Raw genomic sequence first — 15,585 nt, forward strand, 5'->3', positions numbered from 1 at the left:
CACGCTTGGTTGGAAAACCAGGACAGGCACTGCCTCCCATGATTCCCCAATTGTTCTTCTCAAGTTCAGCGTCTGAAGTGGGGGGGACAGGGGGGGAACAGAGCCTCAGAACACACCATGCAGCAGCCTCTGTGCTTTCAGGGACATGGGCATTGTTGCTGCCAGGGCACTAGCATCTCCAGTGTTGCCCACTCCCGTCCTTTGGCTCAGCTAGCAAGCAGGAAGAGAGGCGCCACAGGGCCTGGATCACTGGCCAGAGCCCTGCTACCAGCCAAGTTGTGTGTTTTTGTGCGTACACGCTTGTGTGTGTGTGTGTGTGTGTGTGTGTGTGTGTGTGTGTGTGTGTGTGTAGGAGGTGACTCTTCCTCCTCTGCTCATGGGCACGAACAGCAACTGGGGAGACCTTTGAAAATGGTCCTTTGGGAGCAGAAGGCGCCAGATTTTCCACCTGCAGAACCTCCTCACTGGCCTGTGCCCATCTCCTAAGGACAGATGTCCAGGCCCAGGAAAGGGCCCTTTGACTCCCCCTCCCCCAGAATCTAAGTTCAAACGAATGGACAGACGGACAGGGCTGTGCACCGGGCCAGGGTTCCACAACACCCACCACACGCTCCCAGGATGTCGGCACTTCATTGAAATTCCGGCAGCGCGCTCCTGTCCCTGGCTAAGTGCAGCTTCTTGGAGCTTTTGTTCTGTCTCTGAATAGTTTCTGCCGGATGCCCAGGCAGGGTGGATGGCCAAGTGAGCGAGCCAGTGGACATCGTCGCGGGAGACCAGCATTCCCAGGGCCGGGGCAGGAGGTAAGTGCAGGCCCGGGTCTCCTCCTCCGCCTCTGCCTGCGTGACAGGTTCAACAGGCTATTGAGGCAGCCAGACTCGGACCCTCGCCCCTGCCCAGGACCTATCAGGGCCGCTTTCCCGGAGACTGGATGGGCGGTTTCTGGATGGACAGCCCTGGCCCTGGGCCCTGGTCATCCGCCCCAACACAGAGAAAACCCAAGGTGGCACTTTCCTGGGTGGGTCACAGGCACAAATCCTGAGGGACAGTCCGAATTGACCATCCAGCTGGCTGTGCCGTGTCTGTCCCCAGCACAGGCCATGGCTCGGGAGGAGCAGGGCCGGGAGGAGTTGGCCTACGACCGCCACGTCTACCCTGGAGCGGTGGCCGGCCCGACACGGGGGGCTATGGCGCCGACACCAAGCCCAGTGAGGCCACCAGACTTGCCACCAGGCTGCCGCGCTGCCTTAGCCACCGGACCTGGGTCCTCTCCGTGCTGATGGGGGTGAGGTGCCCAGGGGCCCCCGGAAAGGGCCAGGCCTGGTTTGGGAGCCTCAGGAGGCCACTGTGCCTTCAGCCGGAGCTGCTCCAAGTCCCCTGTGAGGGACAATCTGGGGCTTGCGCGGTACTTCTGCGGCTCATGTCAGGGTGGTCCCTGGAGAGTGGGCACCTTCCTGGACACCCATGGACAGACCAGGCGGGACCTCACTCTACTGTGTCCATCCCAGGCACCCCCAAATTTCTGCAGCTCTGTCCCTAGGAGTGGACTCTTCTGTGGGGTAGAGGACAGTCCAGCCCAGTACCCATTGGGAGGCAGCCACCTCTAGAACCTGGGACCTCCAGCAGCTACTGTGCCCTCCCACAGCCCCCCAGACTCCTGGGGGGTGTCTGAGGGCAGCAGATGTGCGTCTGGTGTGTCTACCTGCAGGGGGCACTGCTGCCCCTGGCTCCCTGCACTGGCCGTGGGCCTTGGACGTTTCTGGAACCCTGTGCACACAGAGGGCGAGCAGAGTCCAGGCCTGGCCGTGCTTCCATGTGGGGAACCCCAATCCTGCCTCACATTGCAGAGCTGCCTGCTGGTGACCTCAGGCTTCTCACTGTACCTGGGCAACGTGTTTCCCTCGGAGATGGATTACCTGCGCTGTGCTGCAGGATCTGTAAGTTCTGACTCGCTGTTCCCTTCCCTTGCACTGGGATGTCCAGGACCCCAGGGACCCTACCATGCTCTGAGATGTGGGAGTGGTGGGAGAAGGCGCGGGGACATGGGACAACTGCATGCACTGATCCTGCTACTCCCTCTCAGCAGAGATGGGTTCCTGGCCCATGGCCCCCACCAAGCACTTTCCGGCTTCCTGGCCTGGGCTGGCCTGGGCTGGGTGTTGTGGAGAGAGGGAGAGGGAGGGGGGAGAGAGGGGGGGGGGCGAGAGCTAGAGTTATCAGATTAAATGATCCTGCAATGCAGCTAGGTGGGGGAGCTTCCCAAAGGGCCGGTCCTGCACCCCTTGCTCAGGCCTGATTACCTGGCCATCCCCACCTCAGCTCCCAAAGCCTGCAGGGAGGTGCTACCGCTAGGGACACACCAGAGGGCTGCTGGGGCTCTCCAGCTCATGGGCTGTCTATCTGCAGTGTGTCCCCTCAGCAATCGTGGAGTTTTGCCGTTTCGAGGAAAAACATCAAACGCAGTGAGTCATTCTGTATGTCTATGCATCCATTCGTCCATTTGTCTATCCGTCTGTTTGCCTATTCATCCATTTGTATGTTTGTCCGTCCGTCCATCCAACAATCATTTGTCTCTGCCTGCCTGTCCACTGGTCCATCTTATGTGGCAGGTGAGCCACCAGCACTTTGTATGGGGGGGGCCCCCAGTAGTGTGCAAAGACATGATATGAGAAGTGTCCAGTGGGGACAGGCCCCACCAAAGTGCCTGGAGCCCCCCAGCAGTATCCTCACCCTAGGCCCCCAGGTATTCTGCCAGGGCAACCCCAACTCTTATTTCCTCTGTGCCAGGGACCGAGTAAAGGAACCCACACTTGCTATTCTAAATCGCCCAAGTCCTCCACGCTGATCTGGAGCGAGCCTCCTTCCTCGCCTAGAAGGAGGCATCCAGGCTCCTTTGTCTTTCAGATCCCCAACTTCCCAGATCCTCTTTGTCTCCACGTTCGCCATCACCACCACGTGCCTCATCTGGTTTGGGTGCAAACTTGTCCTGAACCCATCAGCTATCGATGTGAGTGGCCAGGCTGATGCTGAGGTCAGCCGGCAGGAAGGCAGAGGGCGGTAGGGGTGAGGGGGGTAGGGCTTGGGGGTGGGCAGCGTGCATGTTCCCCAACACCGGGACCTTGAGTCCAGGCTAGGTCAGCTTTGGGGGGACTGCTCACATGTATACAGACATGTGCACATGCACACACATACATACACATGCATACATGCATGGCTGCGATCAGCCCTGGAGAGGGAAAACCATCTGGGGAAAGTCAGGGCGCAGGGCCAGCAGTGCCAAGCTGAGAATCACATGCAGCCTCAAGCCCAGAACCAAACCGTGCAGGCCCTTGAGGGAGGCCCACCGGCATGGCCGGAGCCCACCCAGGCCGTGGGCCAGGAGAAACACGGATGAAGCGGGCAGCCATGGGCCTCCCTCTGCAGATCAACTTCAACCTGATCCTGCTGCTGCTGCTGGAGCTGTTCATGGCCGCCACCGTGATCCTGTCCGCCAGGTCCGGAGAGGCGCATGACAGGCAGAAGGTGGGCCTGGGGCACCTCGGCTCGGCCATGACAGGGGTGCAGGAACCATGCTCCTACAATCACCCCTACCCCAACCCTGACACAACCCCCTCAGACCTCACCCCTACCCAGTCCCCAGAACCTCACTCCTGCCCAGGTCCTCCTCAGACCTCACCCCTGAGCAAACCCACCCAGACCTCATCCTTGCCCGGTCCCCCACCCTTGCCCAGGCTCCCCTAGACCTCACCTTTGTTCAGGCCCCCCCCAGACCTCACCGCTGCTACGGTCCCCAAGATCTCACCTCTGTTTCAGGCCTCCCCAGACCACACAACCCTGCTCAGTACTCCCAGACCTCACTCTTGCCCAGTACCCCAGACCTTACCCCTGGCCAGTCCCCACCCTTGCCCAGGCCACCCCAGACCTCACCCCTGCTCAGTCCCCCAGACATCACCCTTGTTCAGACACCCGCCCGCCCCCCCCCCAGATCTCACCGCTATTCAGGCCTCCCCAGACCACAACCTTGCTCAGTACTCCCAGACCTCACCCTTGTTTAGGTCCCGTCCCCCCCAGATCTCAACCCTGCCCAGTCCCTCCAGACCTCACCCCTGCACTCCCCCATCTCACCCTGCTCAGGCTTTCCCAGATCTCACTCCTCCCCAACCTCTCCCAGACTTCCCCCTGCCCCACCACCCCATCTCCCCTTGCAGTTGCTCTAAGCCCAAATCCTCTCCAGGCTGCTGTCTCTGACTCCACCAGCTTCTCCAGCCCAGTGGCCTTCCCTGCGCGGGTCCTAAAGTCCTACTCGGTAAGGCAGGTCCCTGCCCTTCCTTGTCATCGGAGGCCAGTCTCTCTCCTAACCACACATTCTGCTCTGAGTTCAGGGACCTTTTCCTGTTGTCTGTTCTGATTCTGGGGTCCCCATCCAGAGACACACATTCTCCCTGCAGTGCCTGGCTCTCCTTTCATGGTTCCATGGCTCAGGGACTTTCAGAGCTTTGGTTATGGACCGTGTGAGTGTTGCCTCCTGAAAAACTTGCTTCTCAGCATCACTCACCCTTCTCCATCCTTTTGTATTTGCTTATTTGTTTTGGGACCTATGTCTAGTAGTGCTCAAGGGTAACTCCTGGCTCTGTGCTCAGGAATCGCTCCTGGCAGGCTCAGGGGACCCTATGGAATGCTAGGAATCGAACCGGGTGCAAGGTCAGTGCCCTATGCTGTGTATCGCTCCGGCCCCCTTCTTCATCCTTGAGCAGCAACAGCCAAACACTGTGCCCAGTTTCCAGTGGGAGTGCAGGAGGTGGGGAGGCAGGGCACGCTCAGGTCTCCGTGTCTCACCGGGCTGGTGGACCCACTGCAGGTCATCGAGCTGATGTCTGGAGTCTCGGCTGTCCTGGGCGGCATCATCGCCCTCAAATGTGGACAACTCGGTCTCGGGTCCCCAGCTCTCCGTGACCTTCTTCTGGATCTTAGTGGCCGTGAGTCCCTGAGGGTGGCACCCTCAGTCTGGGTGGGGGCAGGGTCCGAGCCGGTGTTGCTGCTCTCAATGGATCACCCGGTGTGTGTATACACATGATGAGTGTGTGCGGTGTGTCCTTCATTCCTCTATGGACTATCATGGTCTAGGATACTCACAGGTCTGTGGGTACTCTGCAAATGCTCACGGTCTGTGGGCTATCCACAGAGACTCAACTACTCACCATCTGCAGATACTCATGGCCCATGGGTATGAATGATTTGTTGAATGTTCAGTCCATAGATAGCCGCAGCCTTTGAACACTGGTGGCCCATGGATGTCTGTGGCCCAAAGATACTCGTGGTCCATGGATACTCGTGTTCGTGGATACTGTCTGTGGATACTCAGGTCCACAGGTTCTGTGACAGATGCCGCTTATGCTTGTTCTATAGCATGTAGCCCGTCATGTAGGCAGTGGGGGTGACAGCAGGCTCTGAGCCCCTTCCAGCCAGGTCTGCAGGGTCAGTCTCTGATGAGAGTCCGTGTTTAAGTGACCCTGTCCAGTCAGACTCCCAGTCGGGGTGGGCCCCTCACCTGTTGCCCATGTCAGGAAAGAATCACTCAGTGCTTCTTATATTCAGAAATGTCTCTTTAAGCAAACCTCATGCCCCCCAGTTGCACCCAACTCCCAAAGCTACCAGATCATGCTGTCTTCTTGGGGGCAGGATCAGCCCCTTCCAGGAATCCCAGTCTGGACTATTCTGCCCAGCCAGCACCCTAGCAGGACAGACCCTTCCTGGCACTGCAGGGGAACCTGGACATGTGAGGGTGCCATGCCCTTTCCTGTAAGGCCTTTTGGGCTGGGGTGGGCAGCTGGGCCCAAGGGGGTTGGCATCTCCGGGCCAAACTCATGGTGGACCAACAAGCAGGAACAGCTGAGCATCACCAAGCCAGTGTGGTGACAGGAGGGACCCCTGCAAGCAGCCTCCATGCCAGCAGTAACCAACTGGCCCCTGTGTGCAGCCAGCTGGCCCCTGGGGCCGCATGCAGGAAATCACAATCTCCCTGTCCCAGCCAGACTGCACTCCCACTGGCTCTGCACAGAGGCATTCAAGGGGCTGCAGGCTCTGTTGTAGGAGTTTCTCCACCATGCACAGTCACAGAGAGGCACCACCAGGAGCCCTAGGGACCCTGCATTGGGGGCCTGGACACAGCATGCGGTCAGACACCCCAAGAACCTCTCCTGAAAAAAAAAAAAAAAAAAGTCACAAAAAAGGGGCCGGAGAGATAGCATGGAGGTAAGGTGTTTGCCTTTCATTGCAGGAGGTCATTGGTTCGAATCCCGGCGTCCCACATGGTCCCCCGTGCCTGCCAGGAGCAATTTCTGAGCCTGGAGCCAGGAATAACCCCTGAGCACTGCCGGGGTGTGACCCAAAAACCACAAAAAAAAAAAAAAAAAAAAAAAAAAAAAAAGAACCTCTCCTGAGCCTCTCTCTCCTCCCAGTGTTTCCCCAGTGCCATCGCCAGCCACGTGACGGCGGAGTGTCCCAGCAAGTGCCTGGTGGGTGACGGCGGGGACAGGGTGGGGTGGAGGAACGGGAAGGGGCAGCCAGGTGGCTCCACTGCCTGGACCCAGCCCCAGCCCAGTGCCACTATCCTGCAGCTGGAGGGTTCTGGTCGCCATCTGCAGCCTGGCGGCACCGCTGCTCTTCAAGCCGCCTCGGGTACCTGTCCTTCAGTGTGCCCAGGGTCCTGAGATGTTTAAGGACTATCCTCCAGCCTTGAAGGTACTGTTTGCACCCTGCTCGGGGCTCAGGGGAAGTCCACAGGGGACACACATCTCAGGGGTCCTGTGATTCCTTCCTGCTGTCCCTGGAGGCTGCTCTGTGCACCTTTCTCCATGGAGCAGTCAGGATGGGGCCCTGAGAAATGGAGCCGTTGTAAAGATGCTGAGGGGCCAGAGAGATACTGCAGTAGTAGGGTGTTTGCCTTGCACGTAGCTGATCCAGGACAGACGATGGTTCAAATCCCAGCAGTCCCCACATGGTCCCCTGTGCCTACCAGGAATGATTTCTAAGTGCAGGGTCAGGAGTAACCCATGAGTGTCGCAGGGTGTGACCCAAAAAACAAAAAGAAAATAAAAAAGAGGGCCCAGGGGAGATAGCACAGCGGCATTTGTCTTACAAGCTGCCGATCCAGGACCAAAGGTGGTTGGTTCGAATCCCGGTGTCCCATATGGTTCCCTGTGCCTGCCAGGAGCTATTTCTGAGCAGACAGCCAGGAGTAACCCCTGAGCACCGCTGGGTGTGGCCCAAAAACCAAAAAAGAAAAGAAAAAAGAAAAGATGCCGAATTTTGGGGGTCACACCTGGTGGCATTCATGGGTTATTTCTGGCTCTGTCCTCAGGAATAATTCCTGGGGGCCAGAGTGGTGGCGCAAGTGGTAAGGCCTTGTGTGCGCTAGCCTAGGACTGACCACGGTTCGATCCCCCAGCATCTCATATGGTTCCCCAAGCCAGGAGTAACTCCTGAGCATCACTGGGTGTGGCCCAAAAACCAAAAAGAAAAAAGAAAAAAAGGAATCACTTCTGGCAGACTTGGGGGACCCTCTGGGATGCCAGGCTCAAACCCGGGTGGGCCATGTGCAAGGCAAGTGCTTCCCCACTGTGCGCTTGCTCTAGCCCCAAAATGCTGAGATTTTACTGGTTTCCCATCAGACTGTACCCCTGGAACTGAGCCCTTTCTTCCTACTGTTCTGGGCTCAGCCCCTTCTCTCTGGGGCCTGGAGCCTGGTCTCTGACCCTTACTTAGTGCTCACAGTCTATTTCGGGCCTGCCAAGGGCCACCCCAGTCTGTGGCCACTCCAGCTTGATCATACACTCTTCCTCAAAGGTTTTGGTGTGTTTCATGGTTCTGGGGACTGAGCACTTCTGGGGCACACCTGCCCTGCTTATGTCTCCAGTAAAAGTCCCAGGACAGAAGGGGTGAGCATGTCTGGGGGTCCCCACTAGGTCAGTTCCTCAGCCTGGCCCTCCCCCTCCTCCCCAGCACTCTCAGGATGTGCTCCTGGTTCTGCTCATGCTGGAGCTCCTGCTGCAGGCAGCTCTCAACACCGGCACCGTCATCCAGTGTGTCCGCTTCAAGGTGGGTGCAGCCAGTGGCACCTCGCATCCGGGCCCACAGGAGCGCCCCGCTGGGGAGGTGAGAGCTCCCCCCCATATCCCCCAAAACCCCTGAACATGGAAGCACAGCCTCTGTGTAGGGGTTGAGGCAGAGGAGAAGAGGTTCCTGGTACTGGCCAGGCCAATGCAGACCACCCCAAAAAGCCTTTGATTTCCAGGAGGGGGGAAGGGCCAGGGAGGGGTAAAGGGGAAAGGAGGGGGTATGGAGGAGTGGGGAAAGAAAGAAGGGGGAGGGAGGGAGGGACAGAGTGAGCTCATAGATTCAGCTGACCAGGGTGTGAGGCGGTACGCAGGCTCCCTGAGCCCGCTGTGGGCACATGGCCGAGGTCCTGTACCTGGAACGCTGGTTGCTCCCCCTTTTCTCACCAGCCCCCTCTGGTGCCCCCCAAGACTGCCCCCCAACACACTGGGGCAAGATGGGGTGTGGCCAGCTCAGTAGCAGAGTTTGCAAGCACCAGATACCCTCATGTTCACCCTTGCCCTGCCCAGTGGGGCAGCCGTCTATGGGGGTATCCTGGGGTGAGACGCACATCCCTGGTCGCTTGGGACAACGAGGTGCCCAGGGCCCAGCAGGCAGCAGTCACCTGTCCCGAGTGACTTTGGTGACTATGTCCTGTCCCACCACAGAGCCGGCATGGGCAACAGAGAGCAGGGATGGTTCTCAGGCATCAGTTCCTGGCAGGGCCCAGCTGTGGGCAGCTCTGAGCAATGCCAACTGAGTGGCCTGTGCCCACAGGTGGCGAGAACCCCCCTAAAGGAGTTTGACAAGGAGAAAGCCTGGCGGGCCGTGGTGGTGCAGATGGCGCAGTAACCTGGAGCTTCTGGGCCGGCCTGTTCCACCAGTCTTCCCCCAGCGTCCCCCCCAAACTGCGCCCTGACCAGCTCTCCCCAAGTTCCAGCGCCCTGATACCATCCAGCTATCAGTCCTGGGGGGTGAGGACCCCATGGCTGACTTCCAAGGAAGCTGCCACCCCTCCACCCCTCCAGGGCTGGATTCGCCCCCAGCTCTGCCAAGAGCCAGGCCAGCCTTGAGTCCCCCCTCACAGCCAGGTCAGCCACACCCCCAGTTCCTCCCGGTGAGGTGCAGGTGTGGGACCCCCCCCTCATTCTCTTGGACCTTCCTGGCCCCCCTCAGTCTCTGTCTGCACAGCAGGCAGCTTGGGCTAAAGGGACTGCCCAGGGGTCTCTGTCTTCTGACCGTTCCCATGCCCGTCACCCTCCTGAGCGATGTGTCCCCATCCCCTAGCCCTCTGTCAACCTGAGGTTAGACAGCTCCCTTGAGAAACCGAGACGGAGTGGAGGGAGTCCCGGCCCCCACAGCCTCCAACGCCACTCGAGAACCCAGGCCCGCCTTTTCTGCAGCCCCGGAAACTCCCACAGCCAGCACGGAGCTAGATCTGGGCCCTGGCTCTGCCCCCCCCCCCCGCACCCTGAGCTGTAACCCCCTTCTCTGGCGTGGAGGGTAGGGGCCCGCTCTCCGGGGGGTCCCGACCTGCTACGGGGGGTGGGGGGGCTAGCAGCAACGGAGCCTAAACGCTGCCAACCTTTTACATTTCCATCTGACCTAGTATTTAATGCTCCACAATAAACGCTAACGGAACGTGGCCGGTTCCGGTCGGGTTTGGGCTTTGTGAACGGGACGCGAGGGTGGGCGGGAGGGCGGGTGAGTGAGAAGCGAAGCGCGAGTCCTCCGGGTCCAGCCCCCGGCCCGCCCAGGGGCCCCAGTTCCCGAGGCCCCAAGTCAAAGCACCTGTGAGCTGCCGACCCGGAACCCGGGGTGCCGCGGGTGCCCAGCCCCGCCGCCGCCGCCCTGCCCGAACGGACGGACCCCCTTGCTGAAAAGCCCCGGCACCTGCGGCCACGGCAGGCGCCGCGTCGTGCTGCCCGGACCCCAGCCCGCAGGGGTCGGAGGCTGCCTGTCACCCTGGGCGTGGCCCCGGGGGTCTTTGTGTCTTTGTGACCCATCGGGGGCGCCCGCGGGCCGAGGGGGTCGGCGTGACCGGCGGGGCGGCGGCGGCCACTGGCGTCCCGGACCCCATGGCCCTCGAGGCCCGCGGCGCCCCGCGCGCGCCCGGCCCCTCCGGCCCCCGGCCCGCGAGCCCCGCGCGTCCCCGCCCGCGACTGCGCCGCCCGCCGCCGCCCGCCGCCGCCGGGCCCCGGGCCCCCCGCTCCCCGGCCCCGGCCCCGGCGCGCCCCCGGAGCCCGAGCCCTCGGGCCGGCCGCCCCGCCCCGCCGCCCTGTGCGCGCCCGTCGCCCCGGACGACGGCAGGACGCGCGACGGCCCCGCCTGGCCCGGCCAGGGTAAGCCGCGCCCTCCCCGCGCTCCCCCAGCGCCAGCCCGGAGCCAGGCGCGCGCCCAGAGTCCAGGCGCCCACCTACCCCCGGCCCCGCACCGGGCACCCCGACCCCCCCGACCCTGCGGCCCCGCACCGAACCCCCCTCGACCCCGCGAGACCCTCCGCGCCCACGGTCTCCCCGCAGGGGAGCCCGCGGCAGGCCCGCAGGAGGCCTGGATGGAGCCCGCGGAGGCCCCCGAGCCTCTGGTCCACGCGCAGCACTGCAAGAATCCCCGCACAGAAGACCAGAGTCCGCCGCCTCGCGCCCCCCAGGCCGCTGCGCTCACAATCGAGCCTCGAACACTCGCTCACGCCTTCCCCGCCCGCAGCGCGCCTGCCAAGGGTCTGCGAGGGGCCCCCTGGGAGCTGGGCAGGAGGGGCCTGGGGCCCACCGAGCTCGGGTCTTGGGGGGCAGGACGGAGCAAGGAGAGGGGCCACCCCGGACCGACCCGTCCACTTCCGAGGGCACAACCACCGCCCCTGTGCGCGCCCGTCGCCCCGGACGACGGCAGGACGCGCAGAGGGGCTAGCGGCTGACGCCTGGCCTGTCTGTCGGAGGGGCTTTGGAGGAGGGCCCCAGGTGTCCAGGTGCTCGGTCCCCCCCCATGCTGCAGACTGAGCCTGCACCTGTGTCTGGGACCGTGTGGAAGGCCACATGGAATATGCTTCCATTCTCATTGGGGGGAGGGGGGGTTGAGGCTGGACACACCTGGCAGTGCTCTGGGACCACACCCGCCCCCATGCTCAGGGCTTAGTCCGGGCAGCACTCAGGACCCCAATTATACCTCACCTGTCCCACCAAGCCTGCGTACACGTCAGCAATTGACCCAGGTGGCTCTGGTCTTGTCTCCTCCTCCTCTGTGCCTAACTCCCGTCTACACAGACTGGCAGTGGAGACAGGATCCTGGGAGCCTGGGGCTGCCTGTGTCATGGCTGTGGGTCACGCGGGCCTGTGCCGCCTGGCACTCACTCAAGGAGCCAGAGAACTGGGGACCAGGCCACATGGGGCGGGCGGTTGGGAATGCAGGCATCCCAGCGTCTGGGTGGTAGAGAGCGTGGAGGGAACTGGATGGTAGGGTCCACACTGGCGTGGTGTACGCCTAAGCCAGGAGGCTGGGGCAGGTGCAGGCTGGATGCTCCCCCTTAGGTTGGGCCTCCACCCTTTCCATCGCCTTCCCCTCCATTCCTCTTTTGCAGAACTAAAACGAGGGAATTCCCAGGACCTCACTATTTCTCCCAAATTAGACAGATACAAAATAGCGAGGCAGCTGACAGAGAAGGCCATCAAGGTAAGGCCCCTGGGGGCCCAGTGGGACAGATAGAGGGCTCCTTGCAGACCATGGAGGAGTACGGAGCTGGCCTCTGGGGACCCCTGCCGCTTACACCCCAAATCCTATAGCAGTAGCTTTCCACCTCTCCCCAGCCAGGATCTGGGAGCAGGGCCAGACAGTTCATGAACTCCCTGTTTCTCTCTGTGTCCCCCCCCTCCAAGAGTTCGTGGGGCCTTCAGAGTTGCTTCACTGTTGTCCCCCAAGTGTCCTTTCTCACCCTCTCCTGTCAGCCTGCATGGATGGTGTGCAGAGCAGTCAAAGGCTGGACCCATCTACCCTGGCGTCCTACTGGGTTTCGCCGCTGTGACTTAGTTTCTCTGCCGGCAGGCACCAGCTCCCAGACTTTTCTTTAGTGGTGGGAAGATTGTCCTTCCTTAGGGCTTGCTCCCATTTCTCTGCTTTCAGTCCTACGGGCTGGTAAACGTCTGCTCTAGCTTCTGCCCAAGTCCTAAAACTCTGAATCTGCCCACCTTAACCTGCGCTTATCTGGAAGGGCCCCAGAAGCAGGGGTCTCAAACTCAATTTACCTGGGGGCTGCAGGAGGCAAAGTCGGGGTATTCCTTGAGTGCAAAGTCAGTTGTAAGCCTATAACATTGGGGGGGGGTATGACCCAAACAACTAAACAACAAAAAAACAAAAAGATTCCTCTAGGGCAGGGCCACAAAATGTTGTACGGAAGGCCATTTGCGGCCCACGGGTCTCGAGTTTGAGACCCCTGGTAGGGTGTTCCACAGTCTGGAGGGGCCCACCCATCTTCCTTCCAGCCACTTTGGCATGTAGCTTCCTTCTGCCCGCTCTGCCTGCCTCCATCCCTCACTGCTTCTCATCAGCCCAGCTTCCTGCTGTAGGAACTGGTCTCTTGGTACAGGTGGGGGTTCAGGACTGTGTTGACTGTCAATGCAGAAAAGGTCCCTGGGACAGAAGAAGTTTAAGCCCAGTAGGCACAGTCTTGGCAAGAGCACTGCAGGGAGAGCATTGGTCTTGCACACAGTCGCCCCACTCTTTGGCATCCCATTGGGTCCCCTGAGCTCACCAGGAATAATTTTCTTTTTTTTTTTGGTTTTTGGGTCATACTCGGTGGTACTCAGGTATTACTCCTGGCTCTGTGCTCAGAAATCCCTCCTGGCAGGCTCGAGGGACTATATGGGATGCCGCTGGAATTCGAACCACCGACTGTCCTGGATCTGCTGCGTGCAAAAAAAAAAAAAATGCCCTACCTCTATGCTCGCGCTCTCTGGCCCCCAGGAGTAATTTCTGAGCATAGAGCCAGGAGTAACTCTGAGTGCCGCTGGCTGTGGCCCAAAACCCTAACCAAAACTAAACAAACAAGACATGGGGCCGGAATGATAGCACAGGGGCCAAAGTGTTTGTCTGCATGCAGCCAACCTGCGTTCGATCCTTGGCATCCCATAGGCTACCCCAAGCACTGCCAGGAGTGATTCCTGAGTGCAGAGCCAGAAGTAACCCCTGAACACTGCTGGGTGTGTGCGGTTCAAACAAACAGACAAACAAAAAAACACGAAGCCAAAATATGGTGCAGACAGGGAGAGGTTGTGGGGGGCAAAACTCAACTCCCCATATAGGAACCCCTGTCCTGTTGTTGTACAACTGGTCATGGGGAGCCCCCACCCTCTTGGAGGTGTAGCACTCATAGGTCACGTGGCCTGGGCCATCTGATGGTTTTTGGGTGACTAGTTGACATTCGGCCCATCGGTAACACCCCTTCTGGCCTGAATCTCCACATCCCCTCACAAACCGGCCACCTCACTCGCAGCTCCGCCCCAATCGTGGCCTGTGCCCGTGGTTAGCACATGGACCCTGGCTCCAGCTGGGTGCCCAGGGCCATCCATAGGTGCTGTGTCCCAGAGCAGGGAAGCGTGAATCCCCACAGTGCAGGGCAGTTCACCGGTCTAAGGGTGCCAGGCCCTGCCTGCAGGGGGCCCCCTCCCCGGAAGTCTGGTCTGGTGGACGGTTTACCCTCTGCTCTTGCCTCTGGAGGAAAAGAAGATATTTTCCATCTACGGACACTACCCCGTGATCCGGGACACCCTGCGCAGGAAGGGCTGGGTGGAGAAGAAGTTCCACTTCTCTCACAAGACTGTGCCCAGCTCCAATGAGGAAAGCAGGCTCGGGACATGGGGCAGCCTTGCTGTGCCACCTACCAGGTTCACCCAACCCGTCCTGGCTGCGCCTGGGCCCCACCTCCCACCGATCCCACACTGCGTCTCCAGCCCCACTACCGAGCCCTGGGCCCCTCTGATGCCAGCGCAGCCGGAAGCCAGGCTTGGTGGCACAACCCAAACCCTGGTGGCACAGACCCACTGTCCCGCACCTGGCCCTGGCACTCCCTCTACGGCACTCCAGGGATCCCCCGAGCAGCCAGAGATACCTGCGTGGGACAGGCTATTTGCAGAGAGCAGAAGCACTGACACCAAGGAGGACCATGAGGGAGCTACAGAGACTGAGGACATCTACGACGTGATGGTAGGTCCCCACCTGAGGTGAGGGGTAGGGACCCCTCACCTGGGTGGGTGACAATAACTGAGACAGGGCCCCTGGGCGAGCCTATGGCCCTGCACAGATGCAAGAGTGGGGTGCCAAGGTGTGCAAGGCCCTGTGCCCGTGGTGCCAGACACCTATCTCCACAGGAGCCTGTCCCCTCCAGCATCTAGCACGGCATGTGGGCATCATGAGGCAGAATGTCACACCCGTCATGTTTGTAACTTAGGGTCCTTGGGGCTCCCCAGGACCTGCCCAGCTGCCCACAGTGCCCTGAGGTATAGGATCTCAGGGGCTGGTCCAGACCAGAGACCCCCCCTCCCCAGGACGCTGGTGCTGATCCAGTTCTCTTCCTGCCAGTCCAGGTTGGTGAAGAACGAGACGCCGTCCCTGCTCTGGACCATCAAGCGCGATGTGGTCGACCATCACAGCCTGGGTTGCGAGCAGATGCTCAACCACTATGGGAAGACGGCGTCCTTCACCACCAAGGTGGCATGGGATGGGGACGGGGGGACAGGGGACAGGGACAGGAGGACAGGGAGACAGGCGTCCTTCACCACCAAAGTGGCACAGAAATGGTGAGGATGGGGAGAGATAGAGAGGGGTTGGGAACAAGAACAGCCACACACACACTAAAACACATGGTAGCTTCTAGCTGTGCAGAATGTAGAATCTGTGCCCTAAGCTGGCACGGGGGGGGGGGGCAGTTCCTTGGGGACTCTGTCCTTCGCGCACCCTGGCAAGGGCTCCGGCGGGCCCTGTCCCTGTGATGAGCTTATAGCCCATGTGGACTGAGGAAGGAGCGGGTGTCCTTGCCCCAGGGCCGCCATCCCCCACCTGACTCTCGCCGCCCCTAGATCGGGCTGTGTGTGAACCTGCGGAGTCTACCCTGGTACGTGCAGGCCGACCACGGTGCCTTCTTCCCGCGCTGCTACTTCCTCTGCTCCCAGAGCGAGAAGCAGGACTTCCTGGGTGAGTGGGGCTGAGGACCGTGTGAGGCAATAGGGGGCACTGTGGGTTGGGGAGGAAGAAGGCCCGGAAGAAAGTGCGGCGAGCACGCGCACGTGCACACACACACACACACACACACACACACACACACACACACACACGGGGGGGGGGACTGGGAGGAGCTATAGTGATAGTCCTGGTGACCTCGGGTCACTGCCGAGGGCCCAGGCGAGCCATGGTGTCCCTGCAGATGATTTCCGGCTCACAGCCGCCACCAGCATCCTCAAGTGGGTGGTCAGCCACCAGAGCAACAGCCGCACCGGACAGGGGCCCCAG

General features: G+C 60.8%; 2 protein-coding genes across 2 annotated transcripts in view; both read left to right on the top strand.

Moving 5' to 3' along the window:
- Positions 1-1,093: 1,093 nt before the first annotated feature.
- On the top strand, positions 1,094-9,260 carry MLC1 (modulator of VRAC current 1). The gene is given in 11 exon segments (XM_049771770.1): positions 1,094-1,282; positions 1,845-1,934; positions 2,404-2,434; positions 3,380-3,519; positions 4,232-4,303; positions 4,856-4,909; positions 4,911-4,973; positions 6,456-6,516; positions 6,599-6,738; positions 7,999-8,151; positions 8,869-9,260. Coding segments are annotated over 11 exon segments (885 nt in total). The 5' UTR covers positions 1,094-1,276; the 3' UTR covers positions 8,944-9,260.
- Positions 9,077-15,585, top strand: part of TTLL8 (tubulin tyrosine ligase like 8) — an 11,248-nt gene continuing 4,739 nt past the window's right edge. The window contains exons 1-9 of the mRNA XM_049771502.1: positions 9,077-9,182; positions 9,849-10,869; positions 11,352-11,420; positions 11,616-11,757; positions 13,798-13,925; positions 14,220-14,283; positions 14,659-14,787; positions 15,156-15,270; positions 15,500-15,585. The exon at positions 15,500-15,585 is cut by the window's right edge and continues 34 nt beyond it. Of these exons, the coding sequence (XP_049627459.1) occupies positions 9,077-9,182; positions 9,849-10,869; positions 11,352-11,420; positions 11,616-11,757; positions 13,798-13,925; positions 14,220-14,283; positions 14,659-14,787; positions 15,156-15,270; positions 15,500-15,585 (1,860 nt within the window). The remainder of the gene's footprint in view (positions 9,183-9,848; positions 10,870-11,351; positions 11,421-11,615; positions 11,758-13,797; positions 13,926-14,219; positions 14,284-14,658; positions 14,788-15,155; positions 15,271-15,499) is intronic.

This window comes from Suncus etruscus, chromosome 4 (assembly GCF_024139225.1).
Source record: "Suncus etruscus isolate mSunEtr1 chromosome 4, mSunEtr1.pri.cur, whole genome shotgun sequence".
In the NCBI taxonomy this organism is placed as follows: Eukaryota; Metazoa; Chordata; class Mammalia; order Eulipotyphla; family Soricidae; genus Suncus; species Suncus etruscus.